Source organism: Triturus cristatus, chromosome 12 (genome assembly GCF_964204655.1).
Source record: "Triturus cristatus chromosome 12, aTriCri1.1, whole genome shotgun sequence".
Taxonomy (NCBI): Eukaryota; Metazoa; Chordata; class Amphibia; order Caudata; family Salamandridae; genus Triturus; species Triturus cristatus.
In genome coordinates this window covers 430409822-430423028 of record NC_140595.1, presented here as the reverse complement: position 1 = coordinate 430423028, position 13207 = coordinate 430409822, and the positions used below count along the sequence as shown (strand labels likewise).

Genomic DNA, 13207 nt, shown 5'->3' with positions numbered 1-13207 from the left:
CAAACTTTATGAACCATACCGAGTCAAACCTACCAGATAATGTAATAATTGTAAGGAATCTGCAGAGGACCTCTAGAGGCCTCAAACATACAAACACATTACACAACATCTCTTCCTTTGTTAAATAAAAAGTATACACATTATAACTTCTTGATGAGTCTTCGTGGTTCTTGCACCAGTCTTCCAGATCTAGTTGTATGAGATGGAGGAGGAGCACCTTCATCTGGCATCTCTGAAGCAGATTTGGATGCTTAACTTGAGACTCGGATGGACTTGCCTCACATCATGAGGTCTAGAGGTGACGAACATTGAGAGAAAAGGCTGAAAGTGTGACAAGTCTCTGGATTTTTCAGATCATTGGGCAGTTACCATATGTCCTTTGCTTGCCACAACTCTTAGTGTTTCAGCATCAAACTGAGCATCAGTCTTGCTTGTCAGCGTATGCTTGACAAGAACTTGGTCTCCTTTTTCGAAAACCGTATCTTGAGCGCATCAGCACTTATCGGCACTTATCAACGTAAGCCTTAATTTTGCATTTGCGAGAGGTGTCTGTGACAGGAATCTCGTCAGGGTCTATTGACCGACTGGTGGTCCATTGTGGTATCTTTGTTCCAAGAGCTCTCCCATACAGCCAGGTGGAAGGATTTTCTCCTATTGCAGAATGAAGAGTGGAATGGTAAGCACGGAGGACTGGGCATAAAGCTGACTTGAGGGTGATGCCTTTCAGAGCAGCACACTGAACCACCCTTTTCAAAGAACTCAAAAATCGTTCAACAACACCATTTGCCTATGGCTAGAGAGGTGTACTTTTCTGATGTTAGATGTTCAAGCCGTTAAGAAAATCTTTGAACTTTCTACTATTGAAGGGGGGACAGTTGTCAGATTTGAAAATGGAGGGAGCACCCCATGTTGTAAAAATGTCATTCAGCCTCTCCATGGCTATGTCTTGTGTGGTTGATGATAAGCCTTCCACTGGAGACAAACATGAGTACTCATTGACAACTACCATGAGATGATGTCCATTTCTTGTGGGGTCAGAAGAAGTCAACCACAATCTTCTGGGAAGATCAGACATGCTCAGTGGGGGCTGAGCCATTTTGGGAGATAGACAGTTGCACAGATGACAATCTTAGAGCTCCCTTTCAACTCGTTGATCAAGGCTCGGGAACCCTACTCGATCCATGAGGGCTCTTTTAGTTGCGGCAATGCAACAATGTCTTTCCTGTGACTGTTCAATAACTTGTTGGCCCAGGCTTTCAGAGATAACTATTTTTGCCCCTCTTAGTATGACACCTTCATGTGTAACAGAAAGCTCTTTCCGAACATTCTTGAATTTCTGGTACTCAACATCATCTGTAAGAGGTCAAGTATGTTTTCTCCATGATTGGGTTGTGATGATTTCTTTAAATTAACCATGTCTTTGTCAGTATTAGTAGCTGTCACAATATGTTCAATAGAAATCTAGAGCTGCATGCACACTTGAATTTACTATAAAGTTGATGTAGGCCTCAGCTGCTTTGGATGTGTTACTATGATCCTGTAGCGGCACCCGTGAAAAGTAGCCTGCGAGGTTTTGATCCTTCCCTGGTACCAAGATATAACATGCATGTTAGTGCAATCATATTCCTGCAGAAGCATCTCCACCTCTCGTGCAATGGGGGATCTTGGCTTTCGGATTCCCAAAGATGGTGAGCAATGCCTGATGATCTGTGACATGGGTGAAATGGTTTCTGTACCGAAGCATATGGATGTGTTCACATGCCCATACTAAGCTAAGCTTTCTTTCCCAGGTTGAGAATAGGCACTTTCACTCAGATTGTGGCCTATGATTGCCGGAGCCTATCTCAGTCTCTGAGCATCGGGCTCTACATTGTGTTGGGTAAGGATTGCACCCAATCCCACCAGGCTTGCATCTACCACAATCTCTGCGTGCAATTTTGGATCAAAGTAAGTCACTTCAGTTGCATTTTCAATTGTGTGTTTTTAGTTAAACTTAGGTCATATTCAGATGACCACTAAAATGGAACATCTCCCTTTGTTAGGTCTCCCAGAAGGGCCCTCACAGAGGCAAAATCACAAATGTACTTAGAGTATCAACTGGCCTTGCCTAAGAAGGATCACACCATGGTCACATCTTCTGGAGGGCAAGTAGTTAACAATGCTTGTACCTTTTCGGGGTCAGGAGTCGTTCCCTTTTCAGAGCAAATATGCTCAAAGAATTTAAGTCTGTTTTTATAAAACTCACATTTCTTTACATTTAGTGTGAGACCTGCACCAGCAAGCAGATGGCATACTTGTGTGAGTGCTTTATAATGTTGCTTTCGTGTAGCCCCAAACACCGTTATGTCATCACTTTAGTTAAAGGCATGTGGTGCAGTCTGAATTATTCGACGGGTGACATCTTGAAAGATTTCTGCAGCTCACGTCACACCAAAACTGAGTCTTTTATATCTGAAAAAATCAACATGAGTTGAAAAAGCCGTAATGTAGCTATGGTTTTCTTCCAGTTCAAGTTAATGATAGTCTTTGTTCAATTCAAGGTGAGAGAAAACTTTGGCGCCATTCAGCTGCGTGATCATGTCCGCTGTGGGGACCTGGATGTGTTTGACTTTTGATTGCTTTGTTGGCATGTCGCATATCAACACAAATGTGCACTAAACCTCCACTGTCCTTTTTGGCACCACTACAATGGGTGAAACGCACGATGTCGGACCAGTAGTGCGTTCAATGATGTCATGCTTTAACAGTGTTTCTAGCGTCCTGTAAGTGAAAAGCAATTCAACGGTGTCGCTGTGAATATCTTCATTTATGTGGAGCTGCACCTTCAATGTCTTAAGTTTCCCAGGTCCATGAAACAGTGTTGGGAATTGACTCACTATTTCAGAATGGGCATTCAACTTGTGGTTAATAAAGATCAGTCCCATGTCAGCAGGCATATTGAAGTTAAATAAGCATGTACTCGACAATGTACCTGGAAGGACGTGAATTGGCGTTTGCACAGTCGTTTTCTGGTACCTCATGGTGGCTATAATGGACCCCTTGCTTTGCAAGGGTGTAGAAGCTACCCAGGTGTACATCTTTGTTCTCAAAAGTGTGAGATGTTGTATAGGAGTCAGTTCTTTGTACTTTTTTGCTGGCATGATCTTTATCGATGTAACATTGACTATAATAACATTTGTTGGGTAACCATTCAACTTGAGCATAATTTTGGGACAATGACCACATGACCTATTTTGCTTCATGTGGCGGTTCTTTTTAGATTTGGTTTCTTCTTTGCAAGCGGCCAATCCTACATGCGCACGTCGGTCTATGACTGACATCACTATCGCATATACATCTTCCATACTGTCACTCGATAATGACATTAACAAGCCTTTGGAATATCTTGGCATTTTGGAAAACTGCAAAATGTGTTCTTGCCAGGAATATTCAGAAATTTGCCTCACTAATTGGCACATAATGAACATTTTCAAAATGTTAAGTGAGACAATAGGAAATTCCATGTTCAATGTATTTTTCTTCCTGTTTACTATTCGTTTCGGACCCTGAAATTGTGGCTCCTGCCAAGAGTACTTTTATAAAATGATACACCTTGTTCCATGGCAAATTCTGCTACTGTGTGCCTGCCAGCCTGTCAGGGTCTGAGACTGACATTAGGAAATAATATGATATTAAAAACTAAAAAGTGAAAGTTCAACCCTGCCGGTTTGATCTAGATAAATTGCGTTTCATACCACAATTCGAAGTCAATGACATTCATCTTATAAAGCTTCAATATCCCCTGACAGTTCTGACATATGACCTGTAGCAAAACGGATCTAAAATTGAATAACAGAATGGTGAAGTCTGCGACCAGATATCCCTCTAGCCCTATTATGGAATTTGAAAAGTTTGACAATTGGGGGAATTATGGAAGCAAGCACTTGGATTTTGGCAAGATGATTGCCATGGTATAATTATAAATCTTTACAATTTGACATATTTATGACAATTTCTTGATACCAGCATGAGTTTGAATTTGTTCAAATCTGGTTTGCAGCCAATGGCTTATACTGGGCTCAGAAATGCAGATTGTCTCTTCTTTAATCCCCGCCCCCTCATCAGTACAGTGCCATCACAAAGATTATCTGATGACTTCATCTCACCTGTGCTGTGTCTTGGCCAATGGGGCTCTCAGTTGTATTTTGAGCACTGGCTTCCAGCACACTGTTCACAGCATTAAACAGATAAGTTGCTGCATCCTTTCGCTTTTGGTCCCCCTCCTCTTCTTCACCGCTGACCTCCAGTAAGGACCTGCTCACATCTTCCAGAGTACTGCTGGCTTCCACCTCAGTGAGAAGAAGATAGTGTTTCACTTTCAACAACCCTGACATTTCTGGATACACAAATCTACACACCTGTGTCTTTGCATTTTTAGAAAGCGAGCAAGTAAAGTATGCATGCCAATAGCCAGGAAAAAGTACTTTTTGCTGTTTTATACTTATTTAATTTCTGAACCATTCTAACTGACAGCGGCACTCAGCAGCTTGGTGTGCATAAATAATGCTCCAGACCTTTGTGCAGCATTGTTAATAATTTGAGTAGTATTGCTGTGACGTGTATTGCATTGCTGTCAGGTATTTAGTTCTGCTCTGCTACAGTACTATGGATAGTTTTCTGTGGTGGGTGTCCATAGTGTCACTGTCTCGTGTGTGGTATTGTTGTTCCAAGCGGTTGTCGTGCCATTATATTGCATGAGCTCTTTCATGACACAGCATTGCACCCACTTCAGTGACTACCACAACATCAACAAGAATAGTAGATGTGGTTTTAAGAAAAGTAAAAAGTAAATGTATACTTACCTTGATGTTGGAGCGATAGACAGTGCAATGGATGTGATGTGTCTCTAGACCAATATTAACATCTTCACTATAGTGGCATTCAGTACTCCAAATATATATAGTTTTGCTGTGCTGTATGTACCTTATTGTGCTATGAATGTTTGTTACATTTATTCCTCTTGGGCTATCATCCAGTATAAAGCTGCACATTTATAACAATAGAACGTAATCAAGCAGGTGATTTGAATTGCATGGGACAACATGCACTGAAATAAAAAAGTGAGCTGAGAGTTGACACACAAGTGGTAAGAAATTTAGAGGAAACTGAAAAGAAACCATTTCCATCTGTGCAATGCTAATTTTGGCAAATGCAATGGAAGAAACTGAAGGAGTCGTCCGCCATCTGCTCATTCACTGTAAATAGCTTTTCGAATATATGAAATTATTTTATCTGCTGGTACTTCATGAATATTGAGGAACTGATTGTCACTTAAGCATGTGCTATTTTCAACAGTTAAACACACAGATGTGATTCCAGTCTTTGAAATATGCTGGATTGTTCATCATTTTCACGAAAAAGGCGTAGGACACCCTATATAACGGGGCCCTGCCATCTTCTAAACCAATAATACGAAGCGTATGCCGCAACCAGTTACTCTTGAAGATACAACACACTGAAAACCAGTGCTCCTTAAAGGGTGAGAGCGATGGGATACTCGCTGAAAGACAGTTGTGGACAAAGGCTCACTCAATGGACCTCATTCTGACATCTGTGGAAATCCTGAGATGGAAAATAGCTACGAGCGCGGTAATTACCCAAGCTAAAACTTAAGGCCAATATTGGATTTTGGAGAAACTGGTGAATCAAATACTCTCCTCCTAAAGGGACACTACTCAGATCCTCAACCCAGTTCAGTCAGACTTTCAATCGACACACAGCATGGAAACAGCACTTCTGTCAGTACTGGACTGCCTGCCTATCAGCGGACAGAGCTATACCAACAGCACTGGTGATGTTAGATCTTGGTTGACCTGTTTGCCGCATTTTATATGGTGTCACATGCTGTTTTGATTATGATAATGGAAGAAGTTGGTTCTGTGGGAAGGTAGTAGAGTGCTATCTGGAAGAAAGGGCCCAAGCAGTCTAGCTCGCTTCAACTTCCAAACTTCTCACCCATTTAAAAATTAAATGTCGACAATGATTTTGAATTCGGTGTCCCATTACATTTACATATACTTTTTAAAGGTGGCTTAAGGCAAAGATACAAAACGAAAAAGTGTAGCTGAAGACTTTAGAAAATGTTACTATTTTATCTAGGAAAGAACGGTCCAAATGAAGTAGAAAGGTCATATAGATGCAAAAATATATTCATTACAAAAGAAACTTAGGACCCGATTCACAGAACTAACTTAAGACAAAATCCTAAACTTACTATCATTTTGGTATTCACAGAAGGCACTTACTCATTTTGGTATTCACAGAAGGCACTTACTCATTTTGGTATTCACAGAAGGCACTTATTCATTTTGGTATTCACAGAAGGCACTTACCCATTGATGAGTAAGTGCCTTCTGTGAATATAAAAATGAGTGAGTGCACTTACTCATTTTGGTATTCACAGAAGGCACTTACTCATCAATGAGTAAGTGCCTTCTGTGAATACCAAAATGAGTAAATGGTAGTAAGTTTAGGATTTTGTCTTAAGTTAGTTCTGTGAATCGGGCCCTCCGTAACAAAGACATCTGATTGAAATATATGTTATTTCCATATGTATGAAAGCGACCATACATCCAAAAATATTTATTTGTACTGATCAAAGCAGAAAGAAGTGAATATTTATTAACATAATAGCCTCATCAGCATAATGGCAAAAAGCAGTAGTAATGCAGTGAAGTAAAGATGCAAACGCGTTCATCTCATTATAGTGAAGCATCTGTATTGAAAAGTTGTAAATGTAACGAAGTAAAGCCCTGCCAAAGAGCAAGATTAAACCGTTTTTACTTCACTAAATATAATCTAGGAACACGTTTTTATCTTTTTAGGTTGATAGAGGGATAAGGCAATTGATTACCGTATTGCAATTCGGAAATTGATGGGTTTTTTTTCCTAACAGCATGCTCTCTGCTATATGTTTGTTCACGTATGTACTACCGGCTAATTGTTATACAAGTTGAATTCTGTTTATTCTAGTGTGTCTCTGTTTACAGGATTGTGTTGTAAGCCATATGTTTTGCTTCACTAGCTACATGCTCGATTAAGGATGTGGTTATTATATACATGGTAGCCCATAAACCCCATAAACCCTTTGTACCAATAACCTCCAGTAGTGTGAAAGTAGTCACTTGAAAGTAGTTTGTTTTTTGGTGCCTATTCTATCTTCCCGTTGAGTCAATGAGCTGCAGATTCCCTCTGTTGCAAATTGTTCAATGCTCCACAAGAAAGAAGCGGCTCCCGGTGCCTAGCTGCCTTTCCAAAGTCTTGTTGGATTTTTGTATAAGAGGGGAAGGTGTAACTTAGGAAATGTCTCCCGGTTGAAAGCAGGCCTTTACGTGGTTTATCATTACATTTAATATTCCCAGCTTTGTTTGATACAAATGAGATGTATCCTTTACCACCTAGATGACATGCTGTTCACAAATTCTAACCGCTCTGGCAGTCAGAATGCAACAAAATAAATCAATAGCAAGTTTGTGGACAGTGTTGTCTTAGGGATTTTTGGAGCCTTGGGCAAAACATACTTTAGAAGCCCCCTGTTTGCAATCACTTTGAATTTTGTTACCTGCTTTTGTGCTAGTTGTAGCCCTCATAATGCAAAGCAAACTTTCGAAATTGGGTTTCACTCAAAAACAATTGAAATTTGTCCTTCTGAGCAGTTCAATGCATATTTTAAAAATAAGTACATTGTTTGTAAGATGCCATATATGTGTTGAATAGCTAGACACTTATAAGGTCGAAAAGGCGAGACCGATTGAATTTCAAATGCTTGTTTTGTTGCCGGGGACTCATGGGTTTCTCAATTGGGTCCAGAGTTACTAGTATTTTGCATCATGGTCGCAAAATATTTTTGGCGCAGCCACGAAGCAAAATGATAGTTGAGACTTACTACGTGACTTTTGAAGATTTAAAAAAAATAATAATAACAGGTAGCGAAGAACGTTAGTTCAACTAATAGTATGACACAGTGGGCACAATGAAAGTTTCCCCATTAATCAAAATAGTCTATTTTATAATATTTAAAATCGAATAATTTAAAATAATTTAAATGAAATGGAGAAAGGAATGATAAAACCAATGTAGGACTTCTTATTTTAATAGGAATTGGAAATAAAACATAACTGAAGCAAAAATATCAGTTACAACACACAGCCTATTTAATATGATATAAATATTTTCAAAGTACAATAATTAAAGTAATAACTTATAGCAAAATCGGAAAAAATGTAAAAATAGAATTATTTCAGGAATGTGCAGTAGTGGTTTGGCAAGCTGGTCTTTTTTTAAATGTATCTTAGTTGAGAATAAATAAAAAGTAGTACATTCTTGGTAATTACAAAATATAGGTCATTACAAAATAAATACAAGATTAAGGGTAACACTAGTATTAAGGTGAAGGCTCTCTCAGGACTTGTGTTATTGCTACTATTAGGAACAAGGACAGTGTCCTACTGGGTATTGGGTTACTTGCAACGTAAATTACAGTGTTGGGGTAAGGGTTATGGTAAATATAGAAACAGTCAAAGTAATGGTGCATGTCAAAGTAATAGGGGAGGAGTAAAGACCATTACAATGTGAAGTATGGGTGTTCCAAGTGATGATGGGAAGTAGTAAAGGAGCAGAAGGTATAACATGTCAAAAATAGCATTTGGCAATATATCCCTCACAAAGCATTACTACAATATGACTGACACATTTCGGAATTTAAACTGGTAATTGGCTTTAGTTCTCAGACATTTGTGACTCAAACAGCACTGTTGCCTCAGTACTGAAACTGGTAAAGGTAGTGGGCAGAACAACATGTAATTTTGCTCTTTTTCTTCAAGATCTGTAGATGGATTCCAAGCACCTGTTGCCATCTAAAGAAGTAAGTTTGACAAGGTACAAGCCCAGTAATTCAAGGAGGGTGTGATGCCAATATCTCCTGTAGAATACAGCAAGGTACTGAAATTAACTTCTTCATCCTAGGTGAGATGCCATTGGCTGAGTAAAGAAAAATGCTCAGCCTCTTCTTTACCTTGTATCTATACACTGTATCTGCACCTTGCAAGATTATATTACTACAACAGATAATCCATTTGATCAGTCATCAATAAAGCTGGAGAAGGCTCATTTGTAAATCTAGTTTTACTAGTTGCTCATTCTTTGGTTGAGAGCATTACATTTTCAAATGTTTAGTCTCTTGTATATCCCTGAGTGATTATGCAGTCCTAGAACTGGTAGTTATCATGCTACAGTCAAGTGTGAGGTTCATCTATGTCCATATCTTGATGATTGCCTAATCTAATATCCCTCTTTTATAAGGTTGTGTCAGATTCCAGACTGATGTGCCAGGTTTTACAGATGTTTGTATGGCACTTAAATTGCAGGAGGTCTGAGTTGGTATCCTTAGCCAAGACATTCTCCAAAGAATTTGTTCTGACAGATGCGCACTGACTATTCCTGCTGTCCGATCATTTAGTGTAACTCTAAATTCATATAACATAACATGTGTATTTGTATAGCACACGTTCACCCAGAAATGTCTCTTGGCGCTGAATAACATATGTTTATTGTTTCCCAACTCAATGGTACTCATTTTATCGACCTCAGATGGATGAAAGGCTGAGTGGACCCGCCAGGATTTGAACTTGTGACCATGATATCGAACACAGGCCCCTGAAGTAGATGCATTGGTCCACTGAGCCACCAGACTTACTTTATCTCATTAAGATGTCATTAGCATCATCCTAGGAATGACTGCCAATCAATTTTGCTGTGTCTGTCACAGCATGTGTGGTGCAATGGCCATCATGAACCTCAAGCTCCTCGTCCATCATGCCCTGTCCCATCTGACCTGGTCCTTTCTGAACTATTAATTTTAACAAGATATCCAGGTGATTCAGGGGTCGATGTTTGGTCCTGGCCCTCTTTGAAACTAGGTTGTTAGTTGGATGGAGCAGAATTTGTATGTCTCCAATTGGAAGAATGATCAAAAGAGTAATTTTTTGCCATAGAGGGACTTCCATTTGGAACAAAAGCTATTTCCGTACGTCTTTTAGGAATTGTGCCTTAGTATGATGGATCTGTTTGCTTTAAGGGTGAGTATCTCTTCAGCTTTTGAATTGTGGGGCCATCTACTGAAGGTTGGAAGATGGCTGTGCTCCATTTTGATTGGTCGCACAAACTCCTGTTTCCCCTTTGCTGCATTACCTTCATTCCCTGGGGTTGCTCAAAGATTGAGAGGAAGTGGGTGTCAATTATACTAATAGCGCCTAACTACCTAAGACCGTGGCCAGTCCCACTGCACGCTCAGTTGGTGTTGTGCTCCCCTAACTCACAGGCTGTGTTGCTCTCTGCATCCTGCCCTCTTGGCCTCTTCTTCCATTGCAGATGAGGCCATTTTTGCTTGGAATGGATGCTTGGAAATTGAGACAATATAGTGCTAGAGTCAGTGTTGTTTCAGGGAGGATTTTTTCTTTTCCACAGTTTAGGTGAGTTTCCTCTATGAAGGCTTCCTTTAACCATTGAGCTTTTTTCTTGTGTTGGTGTACATTGAGAGATCTCTATTTCTGGCTCTTTTCCTAACCATACAATTTATTAAGGATGGCTATGGAGGTTTTCTGTTTGTTCCTTTCATTCACTATGTTGATGGTTCAGTGGTTTCAGTCCCTTAGAATGATATATCCCACATTGGTCCTCTGATATACAGGTTGATTTGGAGTTTTTCCACTAACCTACAAGTCTCAAGGTCCACTCTACTGTAAATAGAACTATTTTGTGGCCATGTTGCCCTTTGGTGTCCTCTTCAAGCCCCTGGATAAGATGTACTTGAATTTCATGGTTCCTTTGTTGGTGGCAATTAAGTTTTTTGTAAGGTGCCTTTGGCCTTTCGTAATCCAAATGATATTACCGTACAGTCTTTTTTCCCTGGCCTATTCTTGAATGATGCTTGTGTTTCAGGCCTGTCAGAATATACTGTTTCTTTCTGGGTGACTTATCTTTCTGTTTGTCACATTTGCTTCAGCTCTTTTGGGACGAAGCAAATGTTGACACATAGCCCATTGGAACATTGTCATCTTCTCCAAGTTAGCAGGAGCACACTGCAGACAGTACACTGCTTTGTGCACATTACTACATGGCTTTAATTTTGCAAGTGCTTTGTTTTTGATTTTCACATGAGAACCGACTGCTGTGTTCACACTCTGCAGCTTCCTGGATTTAGTCTGAACATTGTGAGTAAGATTGATAAAAAATGCCCCTTGTTATTCTGTTCTGGTCAGACCCTAGCACCTAGACAAAACATACCAATGCAGCTGTTGTTTGGAAAGTCATACTTTGGTATTATTGCGATACATGCATTGGGGGCACACACTTTGATAGGGACCTTTCCAGGGAGACAGCACCAATGATGTAGATCTACCACCTATAGTCGAAGGTATGGGGTCTGCAGACACAACCCAAAGATCTTCAAATATATAATATTACAGCTTCTAAGCAAGGGGAGGGAGGTTAGGCTATATCGTCTTTTCATAATGACATCCCCTTTCATGATTTACGGACTAACTGCTCTGCTGACCATATTTGTATTATGTATTTTTCTGCTTGCTGTGGCACGTATACTGCATACTAGAGCATGTTAGTTTAATAAATATTTAAAACTTTTTCGTGTCTCTGTCAGATCTTATTGTGGACAAGTACAAGAGTGCAAGTGAAAGGGTGTGTCTTGTAACCGCGATTCCTTAGAGACACAGGAGTGTTGTGTTCTGGGGTGTCTAATCATTTGTTTCTCTGTGAGTGAGTAGGAGAGCAAGTGACACACTATAGCTAGTCGGTCCTGGGCTCATGGGTACTAAGGTGGTAGGATGACCCAGTCCCTATGCACTAAGGTCCCATAATCCCACACATTGTTCTGTATTTGTGCAGAATCCCTGCAACAATGTGACAACTTGGACTATTTGATTTGGGCTGTCACATTAGCTTCCCTAATTTGGTGTGTTTTTGTGATTTTTCTGGCTTATGAGACCCGGAATGGCAGCATCTCCAATGGCCATGCAAAGTTTTTCACCATAGGGGAAACGGCATTCATGGATGAATGTCACTGACTGTGATATTTAAAATGCTGTCATTTAGGCTACCACCCACACCTTTACTCAATACAACAAGATCAGGGTATGTGGCCTGATTACAAAGTCTGTGTGTTTTAATTTTCTCACTGTTGTGTGTTATTGAAATCTTTGTGTTATACGCAGTAAAAAAAACGGACAGAGCACCAGGTCAGTGTGTTTTTATTTGGTTTTAAATAAGGACTATTTTGAGGAAGAAGGGCAGGGGGTAATAATAAAATTACATAGTGATAATCTGCATTTCTTCCAGTCAAATATTCCTGACCATATCCCAGGTCCTCATCTTCACTGTCCCCATGTCCATGGGGACAGACTGCTTCATATCAATAGGTTGAAATATGCAAAAAAGTGATGGATGGCATGCTTGAATAAACCGCAGGCTTTGGTAGTTATTTGGGCCACATCTCAATCCATTGTTATTTTGCACACCACGCTACCTCTGTTTGGACTCAGCTATATGCAAATCAGCCTCAACACTGCTCCAATGGAAACAATTCAGCCCGAACTGCCAAGCCAGTTTTACCTGAACTGGAACACAGTTTGGGCTCATCAGCCAGGTTTAGCTTGGTTCCAGCGACACAGTGTGCACGGGACCCATGTCCGAGCATGCCTGTCTCACTTGGGGCGACTCACTAAAGTATACAAAAAAAAGTGGTGGATGGAATGCTTGAATTCATCAGAGCCACAGGTAATTTCACAGGCCACATCCCAATTCATCACTATTTTGTACACCATGTCACCTCAGTTTTGAGGCAGCCATGTGCACATCAGCCTTGACCCTGCTCCAAAGGGAACAGTCCAAGTCCAGCCTGCAGCCAGGCCAGATCCTTCCTGGACCGGAACACAAGCAACCCAGGACCGATTTTGCCCTAGTTAGAGCTTATCCACCAGCTAACTGGGGCAAACCCGGTTCTAGTTTACTTGTGTTCTGGTTCAGGAAGGACCTGGCCTGTCAGTTTCGTCTGGACTGTTTTAACTGGAGCAAGGTCAAGACTGATTTGCATATGGCTGGGTCCAAACTGAGGTGGCAAGGTGTTCAAAACACTGTTGGATTGGGATGCGGCCCA

The 13207-nt window shown here is 40.4% G+C and overlaps 1 protein-coding gene across 1 annotated transcript in view; it reads right to left on the bottom strand.

The window, feature by feature from the left end:
• LOC146776065 (polycystin-1-like protein 2) overlaps positions 1-13207 on the bottom strand; it is an 865077-nt gene that overhangs the window by 435203 nt on the left and 416667 nt on the right. Inside the window, exon 18 of the mRNA XM_085637447.1 lies at positions 4146-4328. Within this exon, the coding sequence (XP_085493573.1) occupies positions 4146-4328 (183 nt within the window). The remainder of the gene's footprint in view (positions 1-4145; positions 4329-13207) is intronic.